The sequence below is a fragment of the Hypomesus transpacificus genome, unplaced genomic scaffold (assembly GCF_021917145.1).
Source record: "Hypomesus transpacificus isolate Combined female unplaced genomic scaffold, fHypTra1 scaffold_142, whole genome shotgun sequence".
Lineage (NCBI taxonomy): Eukaryota > Metazoa > Chordata > Actinopteri > Osmeriformes > Osmeridae > Hypomesus > Hypomesus transpacificus.
The window spans coordinates 203,256-224,826 of NW_025813714.1; the positions used below are offsets into that span (position 1 = coordinate 203,256).

The following is a 21,571-nucleotide window of genomic DNA, read 5'->3' on the forward strand; positions in this document are numbered from 1 at the left end:
ATGCCAGTATCTGGGTTTGAGTCATGGTTTGGAAATTCATCCTCTTGACCTTTCTCCCAGATAATCCATTGGCAACAACCTAGCTGTGTGTGTGGTATGTATGAGAATCACAATACTATAGGAAATGAGGATACATTTCCAAAACACCTATCAAATCGTATCTAATTTGCCATTAATAATTATTTTTTATTAACATTGTACTACTACTATCATACAGTACAATTACTTTTGCCACCTCTCAGGGTACAGGACTGTCAGATAACCCACAACCCAAAACCTTAACTGTGTGCATACTCCTGACTATCATGAATGAAGAGGCATAGACCACCATACTACATCACTTCATTTGCAATGGGAGCTGTGTCAATATTTGAGCAGGTGTAAGGTATTCAACATTGTTGGCCAAACAATTCAGTCATGACATAATAGCATTCCACAGCAACATCAAATTCAGACTTAAACACCACCACAGAGTTAACCACTGCGCTCAATATCACCAGATAGACTACTCTCTAAGATTATTTCATTGTAATGTGGTGTAAAGGAACTACTTAGCAACAACAAGCTACTGGATCTAGCTGGGCAACACAATGATCCTAATCTGCAGTAGGGCAATTCCAGCGTTATGGATGAGACATTTGTACTCAAAATGACAAGAATAATTTCTCAGTAAAACAAAACTTCTTACAATATTTAAATTAGTCATGCATATTCTGAAAGTACTCAATGGGTAGAATAGAGGAGGAAAAAAAAATGTTTGCAAAAAAATAAAATAATAATAATACATTATTCTGTTATGGATGTGACGAGAAATGACAGTCATTTTCTGGAGACTATACTTTTTTCTGTAATCTGTGAGCCATTAAGTCTAATGTAGAAAGTTTGATATTGACATGATCATGGAGTCTTAGGTGAACATAAAAATAGCAATTTTTAAAACATGTTGTCTTTTATGCAGAATTTTATGAGGAAAAACCTGCGTTATGGATGTGACATTATTCTGTTATGGATGTGACGTGTCTGAAATACACACAGAATCTGTTGGGGAAATCAAGAATCAAACTTTCACAGCGCTTTTCTCAACATCTAAAATAACTTGTGAATTTGTTTTAACATTAAGCAAACCATCTGAAATGTCACTGGAGATTTTCAAGATGGCCACCAAAATAGCATTGATAATGACATTTTGGGCCCTATTTTAACAATCTGAAACGTAAGTGTTAGAGCCATAAACAATATGTGTATTATTTCTGTAATAATATATTTTTTATTACCTTGTTATCATAATGAATACTTCTGTAAATTAGAGACTTATTTTGACACGTTGTCGACCACGTGAAGAGAGCATGTAAGTTAGAAGGAACAGAGGCACGGAGGTACACAGTTTTTTGACCGTGCTGCTTAAATGTGCTGCTTAAACGTGCTGCTTAACTGTGAAAGAGTAGAAACATTTATTTTATGTAAAGACAGGTTAAGTCAAGATAAAGAAATTTAAACCTTTTGAGTTTGCACGCGTCAAATACTTTCCCCGAGTGCTTCAAGAAATGACACAGATAGTGGATCTGCTGCCATTACAGTAAGTATCAAAAAGTGAAATGCAAGTGACTGTGGGCGGGACTACGGCACTGTTGCTATTATACCGGTGGGATAAATGACTGCGCCTGGCGCAAATCTCAAATAGGTTGGTCTGAAGTAGCTACATTACTCATGGGTGTGGTTTGGGTGTAACATGCAATAAACCAATCAGAGCAACATCTCACATTCCTTTTAAGAGCAGGCGCGCTTATTATCTTGCGGATTGCTATTATAACGGATTTTGCCACAATTGTTACAAATCAAGTTCACATACAGACTCATGAAACTCTTTTCAATCATTGACATGGAAGAAATGTAACGTAGCTTGCAGGAAAAGGAGCCTGGCCTCGCCAGTAGTGCGCACGGGCCAAGCATGCACCCTTAAAATAGCATCTGAATAACGCGCCATTGACTTTAGACTAACTTTTTCCTGGTCTGTGGCGGAACAGTTTTTTGCAAACTGCTAAATAACACGAAGGAACGTTTGCGCCGGAACACACCCCCTCTTTTCGCTGAACTGCCCTGGGAGCGCAAGTTCATTCCCTAATTTACAGACGTGCGTCTGTGAAGGGAAAAGTCCGCTTTCCGTTGAGTGCAAAATAGGAATGATACTTGCATCAGTGTACAAAGTAAATTGCGCTGGGTACAAGAAAAGGACCCCTTATCTTTTTTTAGATGGAGTTGTTGTCAAATTACTATTATAAAAGTTCAGAATGGTCACCAATCATATTTAGCTGTGAATACTCTCACACAGTCTTACAAATGATTTTGAGTAATGACCACAAAAATGTTTTTTTTTTTTAATATTTGTCTTTTTTGGAAAACCAGCATTTCGGATATGATGTTTGAACATCATGGATGTGACCCGTCTGGACCAGTCTTTTGCAAATTACATAAAACGCCTACTGAATAGTGATTTTCAACATTAAACTATTAATTAAGCACTGAAATTAAAAACATTGAGTTACAAATAAACTGTGTGAAATACCCCCAAAACACAGTCAATGACCCCTTTAAGACATCTTTGATCGAAGCTGTCAACTCTACCTCAGCTTGATCAGACAGGTAGCGCAAGCAAATTACAGAGCGCCGCCTTAAATGCCTAAACCAATCGAGTCCCTCGAGCACTTATGAGTTGCCTCTCTAGTAGGAAGTAAATATTACAAACATGGAGGGGGATCGAGTTTATGGCAAAGACAGTTACGGCAAGACAATTAGGCAATTCCAAATTTCAGTATCACTGGAGAAGATGTCGATCGTTGAAGATATGTTTAGGGTATATCATGTTACCAATGATTCCGTTTCACTGAAACACGTCGATGAAAGGGGTTAGTATAACAGCCGAAAACACGATTGTCAGCTTTGCCGTTTCATTTGAGAACATTTCCATTGTGTTGTGAACAGTGTATTGTGAAGATTTAACCTACATTGTGTAGCGTCCGTAACACATCATTCAAGTTTTTTAAAGTAACAAAGGGGCAAGATGTTTTAATTAAACTAACCATTGGTATAAATAAGCTTTACACTGAAACTTTGGATGTTGTAGCATCGGCACTGTTTGATAGGCATAAACTTATTCTACAAAACGTTACGGACGTGACTTGGCCATGGAACTCACTGACTCATAAACAAGAGGCTTAATGCATTTAATGAGTTGTGCTTTTAACTCAAGCTGAGCATACACAAAGCTCCATCATTCCCTTGTCAATCAGGAAAATGCTAAATGGTAACATTTTATTGAAAACTGGAGTCCATTTACCCCGTTCTTGAAATGGTACAAAACAGGCATTTGACAAATGTTTTTATTGCATGAGTGCACAACTTGTATATTATGTAAAAGAGTGCAATTGTCAATAAATTTAGATCAGAGTGGTTACATGCAACAAAATATAGACCTAAGTGAACATTTTAACAACAGTTATTTGTGTGGGCACAACATATTTTTTCTATGGTAAGGGTGACCTTTGCATGGAATTACCCAGTACTTAAAACTGGTGTAGGTAAGTTTGCAAAGCTAGGTATTTTAGCTTCTATTCCAAACGATTCAAAACATAATATTCCACTCCCTCCCTTCAAAGACACTGCCACAAAACACATGAACGTACTGCCTGAGTACAAAACTGTCGCATTCACATGCAAGCTCTTTTGGAAGATTTTGGGGAAATCTATGACCAAGCTTGATCAATGAAGAAAACCCCAGGTGTTTATATGTACAAATGTACTACTTTGAACCACTCTCCCTGGAGCTCTACAGTCCCAGCCCTGTGGTCTTCTCAGGTCGGATCAGATTCTCTCATTTCTGGGTGGGACTGTCATTAACCAACTGTTGCTCAATCCAAGAGCTCACCATACCTGAATTGGGTAAAGCTCCAGGGAAGGGTTTCCCATTAGTGAATCAGGGACTGCGCGTGTTCTTTCATTTGTTAACTGGCAACATTCTTGTTCTTTTTTTTTTTACTGCTTTCACCTTAGCAGTTACTTTCACTCTCATTCATCACTGGGGAAAAGTAACCCAACCCAAACCGGAACCTTTCCTCTTAAAGAAAATATTTAATCTAATAAGGATGAAGATTGAATTTGTTTAGTGATGGAGGGAAAAAAATACCTGGCAGTGTGAGGGTGTTACTTTAGTTTTAAGCACTTCTCTTTTTTCCATTCTTGACCAGTGAAGATCTCGAGACAAAGCTCTGTAACAATGGCAATACTTTTCTACTTCACTCTATGTCTGTACAATATTTAAGCCTGAGAGAACAGGTTGGTATCTCCATACATTTCTAAAGAAAATGTGATCACAGAATATACATAACTGTACACAAGTTCTAGTACGTTTTCTCTCCTTGTAAACTGCTTATAGAGAGTAGGTCAGAGTTTTCAGAGTTTTCAGTTTCCTAAATTAGAATTTGTTTTGTCAAACCCTGAAGTTATGTTGTTTGTACATTGATATGCTATTTATAAGGATTCACCCTGATAGAGTAATACCAGAAGTAAGTGGATTAAGTTCAATCTTGCTTTTTAGCTGGTAGCTTTGTAAAATAATGTATTATTTATAAAATGTCAAATGGATATTGATACAAATGTTATATTGTTATATTTAAATATAACACATTTTAATGCAAATAAATGAATCCATGACTGAAAACAAACAGCATGCCCGCATCTGTCCTACTATTATGTTTTTTCACTAGTCACAGTGGTTAAAAATTAATCCATGTTTGGATTACCAGGAGGGAGTCAGATGGCTGAGCGGTGAGGGAGTCGGGCTAGTAATCAGAAGGTTGCCGGATCGATTCCCCGCCGTGCCACATGATGTTGTGTTCTTGGGCAAGGCACTTCACCCTACTTGCCTCGGGGGGAATGTCCCTGTACTTACTGTAAGTTGCTCTGGATAAGAGCGTCTGCTAAATGACTAAATGTAAATGTAAATGTTTGAAGACCACATGAAAATTAAATATCTTAATACCCCAATCCCTGGAACATGTCCTAATGTAAAGACAACTCATTGAACATGTACAATATTTCCCATACAAATGGGAGGGGTTAAATCCAATCTTTTTGGTTTTCTCACATAGCTGAGGCTTGGGCTCCCATTCCAGCTGTTTCTCTATGTAATTGAGGAGCACCATTTAGGGAACTCTGCTTGTTTAAACCCACAAATGTAAACGGCTTAGAGTCCACATTCCAGGCCGTGCTAAATTATCTGGAATATCTAACGCAGTGGTTCTCAACCCTGTCCTCGGGGACCCCCTGTCCTGCATGTTTTGGATGTTTCCCTGCTCCAACACACCTGATTCAAATAAAAGGGTCGCTATCTAGCTTTGTAGAAGCCTGGTAACGAACATGCATTTGAATCAGGTGTGTTCGAGCAGGGAAACCAGTGTTTCCCACAGATTAAAAAGCAATTTGTGGCGGGGTTGGGGGGACAGGACTTTTTTCTAAATTAAATATATATGTATTAGCTATGTTGGATGTTGTCCGCCTCTCCTACTCTTTCTTCAATGCCTAATGAATCTCTTTCTCTCCCTGACCCTTTCTTTATGCTTGAGCAGCACTGGTTGAAGCCTGAAAATATTGTAAAAGTTTCTGCATATATTTACATTTACATTTATGCATTTAGCAGACGCTTTTATCCAAAGCGACTTCCAAGAGAGAGCTTTACAAAAGAGCATAGGTCACTGATCATAACAACAAGGTAGTCCCAAACATTGCAAGCAGCCAAAACATGAAGCATACATTGTGAAAAAACTAAACAAGTGCCAAAAGGGAAGACTCATAAGAGCATGCAGTCATACAAGTTTACAAATTAAAACAACATGAACCACAAAAAAGTGCAGGACTGTACCTGTGGAAGAACAATCAATAGTAAAATATTTCACAGCGAGTACAAGACTTAACTTCGTTATAACTAACCTACAAGAGCAACAAGTCACTCAATAAGAGTCATTGTGATCCTGGAGGAACCTAACAACAGGTCTAGCCAAGCATTCCTAAGTGCCGTTGTACTCCCACATATGCAGGTAGCAACGCTAGTGCTAAATAACTATTTAGCTGGTCGGCTCCATGACGCCAGGTAAGTAGGGCTCGTGAGACAGCTCACCTAAACAAGGAACCCACTTGTCTAGCAGATTAAGACATGTTCGTAGGTACCTAGCGAAAAGTAACCTCAACTTTCCTAGACTTAGCTACAGTACTAATGCTGAAGGCTCGCTGACATCGCATAGCGTCGTTGCTAAGGTGTGCTGACGTTGAGACTGTGTGTGTACAGTATGTGAGAGACACGTGAGTGACAGAGAGACGGAGGGAGAGCAGGGAAAGGAAATGCAGCTGAACAAATACGCTGCGTGTTTTAGATAACGTAAAAAAATATATAATGAAATGCAATATGTGGCGGCTGGTGTTGATTCTGTGGCTCACCGCCACAAATTAGTCTATGTGTAGGAAACACTGGAAACATCTAAACAAGCAGGACAGGGGGTCCTTGAGGACAGGGTTGAGAACCACTGATAACGCTTAGGGGTTGAAGAATATTAAGAATTTCATACAAAATGACAAAATTATCCACTGACTAGTTTTGAAAAATCATTTTTCCAGTTCTCTTTCCCCTCTCTATAATTATAATTCCGAAATCCTCCTTAAAAGACATGGCAGATGTTGTGGACTTAAAGGCATTTGGGTTGAGCCAAGAGTTATCCCACACAGTAAGATAGGACATGGATTTGGGCCTTTGTCCATCATTTGAGAGCATGCCTTTTTTCTGTGATGTACACCCGTAACCTAGTCTTGCTTTGTCTTGTTCATCATGTGCATTACGAGATGAGCTTTAGCATTAGAATAAACGAGTATGACAATACAATATTTTTCATTTGTGCATTTTAGACGGCAACTTAATATAGGCCCCATTAAGTTGTAGCACTAGCAGCAAATACAGTATATTAAAGCACAGCCAAACTGTCCATGATTTTGAATAAAGACAAACATTTTAAACTATATTGACCCCACCTCCCACTTTACATGCATGTATGGAACATTATATTCTTCCTAATAAAATACACTGTTAAGGGGTTTAGGAACCCCTTGATAACCAAATGTTGTCCTGCAATGCTTAAACTGAACTAACACCTATCAAATAGGAAGTTAACTTAAACCCCCTAATCTTTCCACATCTGTCACCAATGGATAATGCCACAAATGCATCTGGCACAAGCAGGGAATTCAACTAACATGAATCAAAGCAAAGTGAGATTCAACCCCTGAGATTTTACCCACTGTCGGTAGATGTATAGCCCCATTAATAATAATTTAATAGATTAACTCACTTGGAAATCCACCACCAATTTTTTTATTTTAAGTGATACTATTTAGTCTACTGTCAGAAATTGTGTTGAAACTACAGGTAATCGGAAATATTAGGAATTTAATTTGTATACCCGTTTAATGCCATCCACGACTGCTTTGGTTTTGTAAGGAAACAAAACTGAAAAGAATGCTAAATAAATGGAGTTACGAGTTTACTCACGTGTTTGACTAGTAGGCCTGTGGCCTTCCTAGCTTTCTTCAGCAACGCTGAGATACGCCATGCGTTTGTGATGAGCTACATTACCCACCCAAATAACCATATAAAACTGAGGGACTCGAAATTTATCTGATATAAACCTGTACAGTATGTGACTGAAGCAATCTTTTTTTCATCAAGCATTAATTAGGGAAGTTCAGAGGCATAGCCATGCAACAACGTTTTCACTCTAAACCTGCTAAGTACACCTGTAGCGTATCAATAAAGGGACAGAAGACGTCTGTTTTGGGGGGGGGTCATCGTAGCCTGTTATAAATTAACAGTTAAAAGTAAAGAGCAACAGATCACATGTTTTATCAAAACATAATAATTCAGGTAATAATTCGTCCTACCTGGTACAGCATCCGTTGATGTCTCTGTGTCTTTCTTTTTATCAACGTTTTTATTCCCACCATTCTTTCTGTCCTTACGCGTTTTGTTAGACATTTCTTAATTACGTGAAGGCTAATCAAGTGCTTTAAAAACTGATTCTCCTCGACTAGCAGCCACCCAAAAGAGATAATGGAATCAAAGTCCTGTAAGAACTTGTGGACGTGTGTAACGTCAGTCAACTCAACTATCCAATATCGGGTTCCAGAGATGTCTTATAGCCTATCTTTATAGAAAAAAAAAATTATGGGAGGAGCGTGTGACGACGTCGTGTTCGCTTGGTTCTCCTGGTCCGGACCAAAAAATAAATATTAGTCCTGTTTCGTTTAGCGTTCACACTTGCATTTTTACCACCAAACCTAAACAAAAGGCATATGGATAAGGTTGCAACCAGGTTGGACAGTTTTTAAAACTGTCACTGAACATTTGGAACGATTCAGCATTTCTTTGTCGTACGACTCGGACAAAATGTTAAGAAGGAGTTTTACCTCCTCGTTGGTCCACCTTCGTCTGCAATTTTTTTACCGCTCTAATGGGTTGTAGGCTATCTTCTGACATCACATTTTATTATTGGTCAGTTTAGACGTCTTTGGTCCGTGTTGCGTTCACATCAGTCGACAGCACCTGAGGTCGTTTGGAAGTTAAGGCTAAGACCTACTTTTCAAGCGGTCTTAGTCCGTGCTCCAGGCCTCGGATGACAGCACTAACTAATCGCACCAGTGTTCGTTTTAAAACCAAACCTGCCAAATGTGAACATGACTTGAATTCTCCTTCAAACATTTCTCAGTGCGCCTGTCACGTGCACGACAAGAGCCAGCGGTCGGCTACTCAATCGGTAGGGGTCTGGGAACAATAACACTGACAACATTTTGCAGTTGTATTGGAAAACAGTTGCTATTACTTGATAAAACAATTATAAGTCAGTTTTTGCTTGGAATTTGGAAGTTGCCACTCATGCTGCTCATTCAAATTCTTATTCTTATATAGGGTGATTTTAGGTAATGTGGGACACTTTTTGGTAGAGGCTCCAGTTGACTTACAAAATAACTGTTAACTCGCCCCAGTGGTGTTTCTGTAAATCGTTTTAGGGCTTAGGAACATTTTAATGTTGGAATGAAATGGGAAAACACAATATTTTAGAAGCTACATACTTTCAAACATAACATGACCCCCTCTTTCACTCAGGCAGCATTTTCAGGTAATTTGTATTTTACACATTTGTGTGTTTCAATCAGTGGTTAAACCCCTTCATTATGCTGCAATAGTACTCATTGTAACTTAAATTCCTTTGCCAGCCTCATCATTGAGAAATAGAATGTCATATGCCGCTGAACTTTCGATGCGTTTTTTCTGTACAGACCTCTTGTCATGTCAGATCACGCCTACTCTGATGATGTCAGACAAATAAAAACCACTGCTAGTGACTAAAAGAGTTGTATTTACGAGTTAAGATTAGCTCTGGTGATTGGATGTCGGTTTTGCACATATTAAATCAGTGGTTCTCAACCCTGGTCCTCAAGTACCCCCCTCTCCTGCAAGTTTTAGATGTTTCCCTGTTCCAACACACCTGATTCAAATGATGGTCGTTAACAGGCTTCTGCATATCTCGATAACGACCCATTAATTTGAATCAGGTGTGTTGGAGCAGGGAAACATGTAAAACATGCAGGAGAGGGGGTACTTGAGGACCAGGATTGAGAACCACTGTATTAAATCATCAAAATGCATAACTGTCCCACTTAACCAGGGGCCTGTTCCATAAAAGCCGCTCAAAAAAGCTAGACTTAAAGTCCTAAACCAGATTTGAATAAGTTTAATTAGTCAAGCGGGGCTTAAGCGTTTCCATAAAGGCCAATTTCAGCTCACACAGTCCTACTAATTCAAGTCAGATTTACGTAGTCAAGCTAATTGCGCGTGCCCCCTATTTTTTAACAGCCCAAGAGGTAAAACATGGATCATACAATCCACCATGGCAAAAGCAATGCACATGGCCACATGACTTCTTCCAGAAAGAACGTGTCCTTTAAATCTTGAACAATGACAGCTCCCTCATCCACCGCTTCAATCAAAGTAAAATGACACGCCATGATTGACATCATGAACGATAGGCTACGTAGGTTGAGGACCGTTTTAGACCTTTTTTGATTAAAAAATACCCTCTAAACAAATGTAAATGGACTTTATTGACATTGTTTAAAATAAATATCCTACTATTAATTAAAACATTATCCAGTAGCCTAACTTTTTAATATGGGTTTTGTGTCGGGGAAATGGAGGGCGGATTTAGGTTTGTTTTGCAATTGTAGGCTACTGTTAACAATTATATTGCTATGATAATTGTACTCTGATAATTTAGATTGAGGTATAGGCCTATGCCTGATGCCTAGACATTTAAAATCACAAACTAACATCCATACATTTAACGACTATGGTGCTTAGCATCAAAGCATTGTTCATCATTGTTTAATGCATTAGCCTAAATGTTGTAGCCTATGTAGGCTATTTACGTTGATTTTCTATCAATGTTGAACATATTGAACTGATGAGAATAAGAAAATGAGAATATACGTGGTAAATCATTGTCTTCCCGTTGGGTCAGTGTTACAGGAACGTCTGGTTAAGCACCAAGTCACGCTAAGCCTGACAGTTAGTCTGACCCTGACCAGACTAGTTTTGCAGTCTAAGTTGCCATAGTAACCGAGTTTGAACTACGTTGAGCTAGCTTTATGGAACCGAATGAACAAGAAATGAGTCCGACTAACTGACATAAGTCTGGCTTATTCAGTAAACTAGCTTTATGGAACAGGCCTCTGGTCATGTCACCAGTAGGCTAGTTCTGTTGACTTGTCAATACACATTCTGTAATCCATGTGTGTCTTCATGACATTTTGCAAGTTAGAATGAGAGCATTGGATGACAAGGTGAGGGACATTGGCTTTACCACCAATCTTGTTCAAGCTTATTACTGCAGTACGTGTGCCCGTGATGCAGATAGTGATTAATATGTTGGAGAGTTGATTTCAAGTTCATGTTTTTGGAGTTGGTGGGCATTCACAAACAGGGATGTAAACACATGTATGGTCAAAAAAGAGAGGTAATTGAAGCCCTCGCCCCGTGGCAAATATCCATACCTACATTGCCACCAACCCCCTGACATTCCTGGCCCACCCCTATATGCACATAGAGTAAAATTACATTCTGAAGATCAAAATACACCGACACTAATTTGTAATATTCAATTTCATTTTTTATTCCGAGACATAAACTCTTATTAAATTATCTAGCACTTCTTCTGGTTTTACTCCTTCCTCTTTTTCCTGGCCACCTCTAAGGGCACTAAATGTTGATGATCCTAGCCAACTCCTTCAGCTGAGTCCTCCATTGATCTCACCACAAGATCAATGGAGGACAAGGCCTGTAGATTCTTACTTTTGAGAGGTAGTTTGTTCTACTTGTCACAAGCTGTGTATGCCTTGGTCACCTTCCTAATAAAATCCATGACAGTAGGAGATTTCTTTAAGACTGCAAGGGAAGCTCGGTTTCCCTAGCCTGGCTGCCAGCCCAACTTCTCCCCGCCCACAATAAAAATTTGGTCGGGAAGTTGGGTCTGGAGGGTCTCGTATTGGGGACAACTACAGAAAACCAGAATCGGGACGGACCAATGAAATTGCCAGGGCGGGCTTTATACGATGATGGACAGATGATCAACAGTAACATAATCAACAACGTCATGAAAGAGCGCATGGGTTGAATTTGTTTTCAACAAACAACATATTACGTTGCTCTGATTGGTTGTAGGTCTATCCAATTGAGCGAAGAGGAATTTGTTTTACGAGTTCGGTTGAAACACGCCCCGTAGTCACAGCCCAACGGAGAGTTTTCAGACTCATATTCTGACTAGAATTATGAGTATGACAACGTCAGGCTACAGTTTCCCCTAAAACAGGGGTAATCAATTAGAAACTCAAAAAGGTCCACTCACCAAATTTCCATTCAGTCCAGGGTCCGGAACTGACCATGGTTTATTTTTCTGGCCCTTATCTCTCCCATTGACTCCCATTCAAAATTGACTTATGTTTACGCACAGTGCCCGTGCCCCTGGGCATCTTTCTCCCATAGATCAGAGTTCTGGGGGTCCCTTTGTTCAGTGTCTATGTGCCATAGTGACGTTTCACGTTGGCTCTACCACCTTTGACAAGGGCAACCGTCTCATTGCAGATTAAACACATCGGTTTTGTGCTCCCAACCGGCAACAGAGAAGCGTACTTGTCAGTCCATTCTGTCTGAAATGTGTAATTACGTCAAAACTTGTGAAAATACACAACAGTAGACTTGCTAAAGAATCTGAAATACTTTAATAATCCCAGGGGGAAATTATTTTTTTGTTACAAACTACAAATATGCAAACAAAATTAATTAAGAACAAAAAAATAAAATAAAAATATATACATATATATTTTCCTCCCTCCGCATCTCTGTCTTCCTCACTCGTGGTTGCATCCTCACATACACCCTAATGAAATTGTGAATTTGATATGCGTGCACCTGGGATGGAAATAAGCAACACCCATGACACAAACACACACACATGGCCTCTCTTCCTTCATAGACCTCTTTCACAAACTGTTACATTAATTTCATTGCTCACCTGTGAACCTTCCTGTGCTCTCTCTGAAACTGATGCCTCCAGCAACTTCCTCTCCTAAAGTGGTAATAATGGGCAGTGGTAAAGGAATAGGGCCAAACAGTTACAGCTGTGGCACTGGCAAACCTCAGTGAATATTGAAAAGTTATATCATGAAGTAAATGCAAACAATATCTAATGGAAATAGGTTACTGTTGTTTAATGTAAAAAAAATCTACGTTCAGCTTTCAACTTCTCTTACAGGATTTCTCTTGAAAAAAGTGTCAATATTCTCCTGCCTCTTTCTTTTCTGCATCTTGATTCTGCGCTACAAAAACACGTTGCTTGTGAAGTTAAAAAGGTGCAGTTACAGTACCTTCCATCCTGTAGTTACAACTGATAAACACACCATTTTCTAAATATCTGCTAACGTTACGCATAGCTACAGTAACGGCATGTAAAAAGAGATGAAAATGCCACGGGACATTAAACTTTACGATCACAAATGGCAAAAGACAACCTAGCTAGCTAGCTAACAGCCTAATGTTAAATGATAGGTTCAGTTGGCTAACGTTAGCTCAGGATATCTACCTAATTACGATAGCAATTTGTACCAGTATTAAAGAGTATAGCTTTACATTGATGTAACACATTAACGGTGATAACACGTGTACGGCAAACACTAAAGATACTTGCATTACATTTCTTAAAAGTACTGGTTGAATTCCGGTGTAGCATGCGGTCTGTTAAGACCGCTGCGAAGTATAACACACCGTTGCCATGAACAACAGAGCGTTGCTATGGACGCAGTTCTGTTCACTCACCTTATTCTCAGGGGGTCTACTGTAGAAATGATTGTGGGTGCAACTTCTGGTGAGTAGCGGAAGTTGCGGTTTGCTATACGTTAGTCCCAGCCAGCCATCAACAGTGATTCTTTCTAAAGTAATTCAACTGTAATTTTAAACATATGTTGTCATTTGATTGTTATTATCATTGTCATTGCGGAGCTCTGGTAGGCTACCATTTGCGCTGTTCGCGGCTTTACTAGGTAACAAGCAGATTTAGCTAAATCTGTGGCTTCAACGACAGTGTGTTGAACACACACCCACAACAAAACAAAAAAGGAATGTTCTTGTGACAAACGGTACAGTTTCCTTCGCCTGCCAACAGATGAGGACTACAAAAGAGTATAACCCAAAACACTATCGCATGTGTACTCATTTCATTTTGTGGACAAAAAGCCGACGGAGAAAATCCGTATCCTACTTTGTGTTTGGGCTTCGAAAGACCTCCACATATTCAGTTGCAGTACTGCCAGTAAAGGTGGGATGCAAGTGTTCATGTAGGAATTTTTCTGGGTTAGTAGCGTCCTGGTCCAGCAACACATGAGCACCCAGCCGTTTCTATTTCAACTGACGATGAAACTAAAACCCAGGACCGGTGATGTGGGACTTTGAGGCTCTGACTAGGCTCTATGTCTGCTTTAAGGTAGATAAGGTTGTGTCCCACCTCCTTTATGAAAACGCAACCAACTTTATTGCTGTGGAGGTACCTAACTACTGATAAGACTCAGAGCTTTTCATTACCGCAATGAGCATTACCATGACAATCGCCTGCTCCGGAAGTCGCGCCCATAATTCAGGAAATGGATCATGGGAGCTAGGAGTAAGGTGTCGCCAGAGCCATAGAAAAAGAGAGTTGCAACACTTTCATAGACTCCCATTGTTATCGAGGAATGCGGAAGTAAAGCGTGTCTCACGCGACCTATAGTTCCAAACATTGTATTTTCCACCGTTGAACCCGATTCATTTCAGTGTCTCCGGAGCAAGTTAGCTGGTAAATTGATGAAAATCATGCATTTTTTCATATTTCAAACACCACATTTTATTTGTTATTAGTACTATTTCATATAGCCAATTTAGATAAAAACGTTCGTAAGATCATAGCTTGTTAGATTCTAAATGCAGTTAGAGCTAGACTGCAAGTCTAGTATACAGCTAAGCAACACTTTTACTGTAGCTAGCTAGAGAGCACGTGTATCATAACCAGAAGTCCATTGGTTTATGGTCTGTCAAATTAGTTCTAGTTATTGGTGTTCGTTGGCATTTAAAGTTAGTCTTCTCTTATTAGCCTAGTTAGTAGAGCTAGCAACAATGAATGGCAGATTAAGGGGTCCGAAGCAAGTTAGCTGGTAAATTGATGAAAATCCTGCATTTTTTCATATTTCAACCACCACTTATCAATTGTTATTAGTAGTATTTCATATAGCCAGCTGTAGATAAAATGTATCGTAAGATTATAGCTTGTTAGATTCTAAATACAGGTAGCGCTAGACTGTAGGTTTAGTATCTAACATAGAGCTAAGCAACACTTTTACTGTAGCTAGCTAGAGAGGACATGTATCATAACCAGAAGTTTGTTGGTTTATAGTCTGTCAAATTAGTTCTAGTTATTGGTATTCGTTGGCATACAAAGTTTACAGAGTCTGCTCTTATTAGCTAGTACCCCTTACAAAAAATATAAAAAGTATACAAAAAAAGTATACAAAAACAAGTATACTAAAATATGGATGGTACACTTTTAGTTCACTTTTGATATACTTTTAAGAAGTATGCTTAGAAAATAGTTCACTTTAACATACTTTTAAGTATGCTTTGAAAATAGTTCACTTTTGAAAGAAGTATACTTAGAAAATAGTTCACTTTTGATGTACTTTTAAGAATGCTTTGAAAATAGTTCACTTTTGATATACTTTTAAGAAGTATGCTTAGAAACAGAAAATGGTAAACATTTGTTCTGGAGTAAGATGTACGTTTTCTATTATTATACAGCAAAAGCAGTCAAAATAATTTTAAAGTACATTACAGGTTACATTTTTTTGATCCATCTCATTCTAATTATTCATGTCTATGAAAATCTATTATGCATTGCACATTGAATCTTTTTTGCTACTGAAGCTGTAACCTTAATTTCTGCCAAAACATTCTGAAGCCCTATACTCTTAAACTAATCATTATCAATTGGAGTATTAATGGAAAAAAAAACGAAAAAGCAACTTGAGAATTTTAAGGTTATACTGTCAAACTGACTGAAGAACTAAATAACGACGTGAAATAATGAAGATAGTGTGGCTCATTGGATAGTCAATTCCCATGATGCAAGGCGGTAAATAGTGTAAAAATTTGCTGATAAGTTTGCCGTTTGTTCGAAATACAAATGTAACTTGATGAATTTCGTTTTTTAAATGTGTCTGCTTAGAATGTAGTGTTTTGTTGTGTGGTAATTGTCATTGTTGTGCTGGTTTACCATTGTAACCATGAGTTAAATGACTGTTACGTTTCATCAGAATAGCTGGATTCGTAAAATGTTGATGCCTATTCAGTATTCTTCTTTCAGAATCTACAGTGTGACTTTGAGAGGGCCCCCGTTCTCGCCATGTGACACAAGATCTGAGGCGTCTGAGGGGCCCCTAAACATTTAACTTTATTTACTAATCATAGTAAAATTAAATGTATTAAGTTTACTTCTTGAGGTACTTACATTAATTGAAAGTGCACTTGAAAGTATTGCAAAGTATACTTTGAGCCTCTTTAGGAAGTATACTTCATCAACTGAAAGTGCACTACACAGGTTACTTTAGAGTATTCCAAGGTATACTTTGAAGTACTTTAGGAAGAATACTTGATGAACTGAAAGTGCACTACACAGGATACTTTACAGTATTCAAAAGTGAACCTTGAACTACACTATGAGTGTACTTTAAAGTGTACTAAATGCCCTAAAAAGTGGGCCAATTCAGTTTACTTAGTACAAAAATAGTACATAAATAAGTACACTGCTAGTATACTTTAAGTAACATGATAATAGTATACTTTTTATACTAAGTATACTTACAAAATAAACTTGAAGTATACTTCTTTTTTGTAAGGGACATCTGATTAGAGCTAGCAACAATGAATTGCAGATTAATGCACAAATATCCGTGAATTGAGATGGTGCTGCTGTCTGTCCCGCCAAAAACCATTCAAACAGGTTGACAGCAGTGGGTTTTTTTTTTACAACAGCGAGCTACCGGAACCACGTGACAAAAAAGCTCTAGCTTTTTTCCTGTGTTTCACTGGCAGTGAGTTTACACAATGTTGTATTTCACTCCATTCTACACCAAACAGGTCAGGGAGGACTGCCTTTTGTAGATACGAGTCAGCTGAAGATAGCCAGAATATAGGATTGCTTTAACCAAGCCCGTTTCATTCGTCATTTGCCTGAGAAAGCGACTTCCGTTGGCCAGCTTCATTGAAAACCATTCAAACTGGTTGACAGCAGTGGGGGTTTTTGGAACTACAGCGAGCTACATGAACCACGTGATCACGTGTCGGCGAGTCGCAACTCTCTTTTTCTATGGCTCTGGGTGTCGCTACCATGGGCGTAGATTTAGGGGGGGACGCTAGGTACTTGTCCCCACCAACATTTGAAAATGACAAAATTGTCCCCACCAATATTTTAGTGAACTTGGGGAACTTGGGGAACTTGGGGAGTCAGATGGCTGAGCGGTGAGGGAGTCGGACTAATAATCAGAAGGTTGCCGGATCGATTCCCCGCCAAGCCAAATGACGTTGTGTCCTTGGGCAAGGCACTTCACCCTACTTGCCTCGGGGGGAATGTCCCTGTACTTACTGTAAGTCGCTCTGGATGACAGCGTCTGCTAAATGACTAAATGTAATGTAATGTAACTCCTTTGTAATGCAATTTGGATCGATTCCGAAAAATATTTTGCACAATATATTTGCAAAACACATTTCCTTATTATTGTCCGTCGCCCAGAAAAGTGAAAAAAGTTAACCAATGCGCCCTAGAGCCTGCGAGACAATATTATGTCATTTAATTGGCTGAAGTGGCAGAGTCAGAAACACTCCGTATTTTGACTTGCAGAAAGAGCTGTTAGTAGTCTGACACGGTAAACTACTAAATACGCTAGAAAATAATAAAGCTTCATATTAGTATTTCGTTTGGTCTCAGCATTGATATTTTTGACCCTTTTGTGCTTTGTAGATAGGAAAATGTCACCCAAAAATAAGAGATGTAGATCAAAAGTTTTTTCACCACCCAGAGAGTAAGTAGCTAGCAAGGTCGTTGTTAATTAGCTAGTAGGAAAACTACCCACACAGTGCAAACCTGCTAGCCTTACATCGCCACCCATTCTACAATGGAAACATGTTTTGAAAGTTGTTAGAGTAGTAGAGCATGTAACTTTTGCTTGTATTCAATCTATCCCTAGCGTCTGTAATCGTTCGACCAGTGTGTTTGCAGCAGCTTGCCTTGTTGAAGCCAGAAGGACAAAGCCAATCTACCCACATAATGGGACCGTGCTAGTTTAGCCTAGTACCAGCAGGCAAAAAACTCAAAAGTGATATTAACTGGTAATAAATAGGCCTATATGATCCCTTGGATAGTAATATCCCTATAATCTCGACCAATGTCAGCAGTCAACTAAGCATGGTTAGTGTCTGTATTAAATTGATGAATTACTGTGCAGGAAAAACGGCACCCTGAAGCTACAGATGTAGAGCAGGTTGGTGATGAATCAGCATCAGGGGTTCAGGTGAGAAGTTGAATTGTCCACTTTGGTAAAGATTGCATTAAATTGCTGTTTTTATGGGATGTTTAGACAATGTTACCCATGAATGTTATCATTCACACTTATACTTGTAGGTAGTAAAAATGTATAAATATAAATCATTATTTCATTGCTTAGAAGTCCGGATGAAGTACAGATGATGTAGGCCTAGTACAGCTCCATAAAACCTGAACCAGATACCTACATATAATTCTTTTTTTGGGGGCGGGGGGGGGGGGGGGGTGGGGGGGCCTTCAGTGTCCCTACCAAAGCTGAGACCAAACCTACGCCCTTGGTCGCTACACACAGCCTACGACGTGGCTACGGCGGCAGTTCGACGCAAGGCGTTTGTGCAAAACTGTGGAAAAACTGCAGAAAAAGTGTGGGTGTTGAACCCTCTCACCGGGAAAAGTGTGGGTTTTAAAACACCGACATACCCCACGGGTGCGCCGCGCCTGACTGTTATACAGGCATCTGCTTGTGTGACAGAAAGGTTCTGGTTCACCAAGTTTAGAGATAAGTAGCACACACATAGCATTAGAAGTCTATACAATGAGAGAAGCAACACACATATGTATAATATATTTTCTATACTTTACTAAAACTAGATTACAGTAGTCCTCAATCTTAATACATTCAATATGAATGCCATAACAATTATTTAATTTGGTTTAAAGCAGAGCACATCAAATACTGCAAAAAACATTCTGTATTGTGCAATTTGTTGAGTCCTAATCTTTCCTCAGTTTTACTGGCAACTGCTAGTGCGGCAAGACAAGGCCTGTTTCTTAAGTGGCAACCCAACACCAGACTTTGTTTGAGTTTTTTGCTAAAGGCCCTGTTGACGTGAGCCACCTCCACAAAATAATTTTGACAGAAATTAGAAAAGATTTATACACTTCCCATGTCTGAAACTATAATCTGAATTGAATTCAAATAAATGCAAAATCGTATACGTAAATCTTCACCCTCTTAGTTTGTCAAATACCTGATCTTCATTGTGACGCTACATTTACAAGCAGGAGCATGCTGCATACAGTTATTGTTTGAAATGGCTCGGTTCTCCACTGATGGTGGAGTTTCAACAAGTGGGAGTTGCATGAATGGCCTGTTACTGGTAATGCTACAGTTTCCCTCCTTCCTACCCTTCGTTTGGAATGTTACTTCAGAAGTATTGACAGTAGGAGAAAGTAGGAGACAGCTGATCGTGAGAATATAGTTGGCTCTACTGTACACACTGACAGTACACACCAAAGACATACTGTAATCATCTATGCTGGCTTAAAATAGTTTCTACAACAGCGGCTAATTCAACTCTGTGCAAAATAAAATATGATTTATTAAGCATCAGCTTAATCTTTACTTCCATCAAATGGTTTTATTAATCAACTTTATTAATGTGTGAAAATGTATGACATATCTCAATTAATCATGTGAAACTATAGAAGAAAACCAGAACATGGAACAATTACATGATTGGGTGTGCTTGACCTATATTCTCTCTCATTTGTATTTATAAAAAAAAAATTCCCCTCATCCTAAAAACTCAGTAGATATTTGCACTACATAGATAATGTTGGTGTAAACATTTCTGTCTTGGTCCCGAAAACTTTGCTTGTATCAGATGGAAGGTTACGTTGACCAGTTTAGGCATAATTTACATTTTCAAATATGATGTTGTGTCCTTCGGCAAGGCACTTCACCCTACTTGCCTCGGGGGAATGTCCCTGTACTTATTGTAAGTCGCTCTGGAAAAGAGCGTCTGTTAAATGACTAAAATGTAAATGGCCTGTTTCCCAGATTCGTTACGAAGCTCTTAAGCGCTAAGTATGGAGGATTATAGGGGCCAAAACTAAATAAATAAATACAAAGATAAATAAATAATGATATAACACAAAGCTTAAATGACTAATGATATAATGAAATGCTTAATTGACATACAAAATATATAAATTACAAATTAAATGAGACACTTGATATATAAATATTACCTGTATTTGTGTGTATGTATATATATTTACGTTTTAATGTGTTCAATTTATTTATTTATACTTACATTTATTTATTTATCCTTACATTTATTTAATTATCCTTAAATTTATCCACGGTGTAACTTGCTGCAGCAAAATAAATCCGTTGTAATACTGGCGTGATAAGATCGATACTTAAGTTTCAATTTCTGTTCTCTACATTCAGTACACAATTCCCTTTACATCACAGTGGTTCTAACTTGTGCAAACACCGTCTAACTTCGCTCAAGCTCACTTTGCCCCTGGCTGTGAGATGTTGCTGGCGTGTATGTGCAGTAACACTACTCAGCGGCGCACACACTAACAGTATTTTTGACAAAACTCTTTGTCCTGTGTTTTATTATGATCATAATCATTAACAAGTAATTAAAGGAAAAATCATGAAATGATCATGAACATTTTTATTTTAATTTTTTATTAGTAAAAATTAGTAAAAAGTAATATTGCAAATCAGCAATATTGGTATTGGCAGGGGCGCCGTATGGCCCTGTATTTAGTCCTTGGTATCGGATCAATACCACATTTTGCAGTATCGCACACCCCTAGCAGCTGCAGAGTGAGGCGATAGAGGATCCCTCTAGATCGAAGAGAGCTTGATTGACTGGTTGAGCCTGCCTGGTGTGTAATACTGTTCATTCACCAATCAGAGGCTTAAACCAGCCCCCTGACTTGGTGACGGAGACAACGGATTTATTTTGCTGCAGGAAATTACACTGTGGATAAATGTAAGGATAAATACATAAATGTAAGGATAAATAAATAAATGTGAATGTGTTATATACATAATATATATATATGTATATATATATACAAAATACATGTAACATTTATATATTTAGTGTCTCATTTAATTAGTAATTTATATATTTTGTATGTCAATTAGGCATATCATTACATAATAATCATTTATTTAAGCTTTGTGTTATATAATTATTTATTTATTCAAGTATTTTTTTGTTTTTATTTTGGCCCCTATAATCCTCCATATGGTAAGAGCTTTTTAGGAGCGTTATAAGAGCGCTCCTAAGAAGCTCATAGCGCTTAAGAGCTTCTTAACGAATCTGGGAAACACGGCCAATGTAGGTTGTGCTCTTCTGTAGCAGATAATCCAGTTCTCCAAAGCACAGCAGCTACAGTACTAGCTACCAAGCAGTAAGCTAATACTTAGTTGTGCTGTTGAGCTAGTGTCGTTGTGGGACTGATAGAATATTAAAGCAATTAACCACAAGAGGGGTATCAATGATGATCATAAAGGCAACCCCCATCCTCATTAGGGGACAGTCAGTTGA

General features: G+C 38.6%; 1 protein-coding gene across 9 annotated transcripts in view; it reads right to left on the minus strand.

Annotated features, from left to right (window-relative positions):
- nrg1 (neuregulin 1) overlaps nucleotides 1-21,571 on the minus strand; it is a 220,875-nt gene that overhangs the window by 92,182 nt on the left and 107,122 nt on the right. The window contains exons 1-2 of one of the 9 annotated variants that reach the window (XM_047051225.1): nucleotides 8,503-8,788; nucleotides 7,978-8,373 (exon numbers count right to left, since the gene is read on the minus strand). The exons of 7 other annotated variants lie outside the window; for them this stretch is intronic. In XM_047051225.1, the coding sequence (XP_046907181.1) occupies nucleotides 7,978-8,071 (94 nt within the window). In that variant the 5' untranslated portion in view covers nucleotides 8,072-8,373; nucleotides 8,503-8,788. Of the gene's footprint in view, nucleotides 1-7,977; nucleotides 8,796-21,571 lie in introns of those variants that run through there. One more of the 9 variants, XM_047051222.1, reaches the window with a different exon arrangement.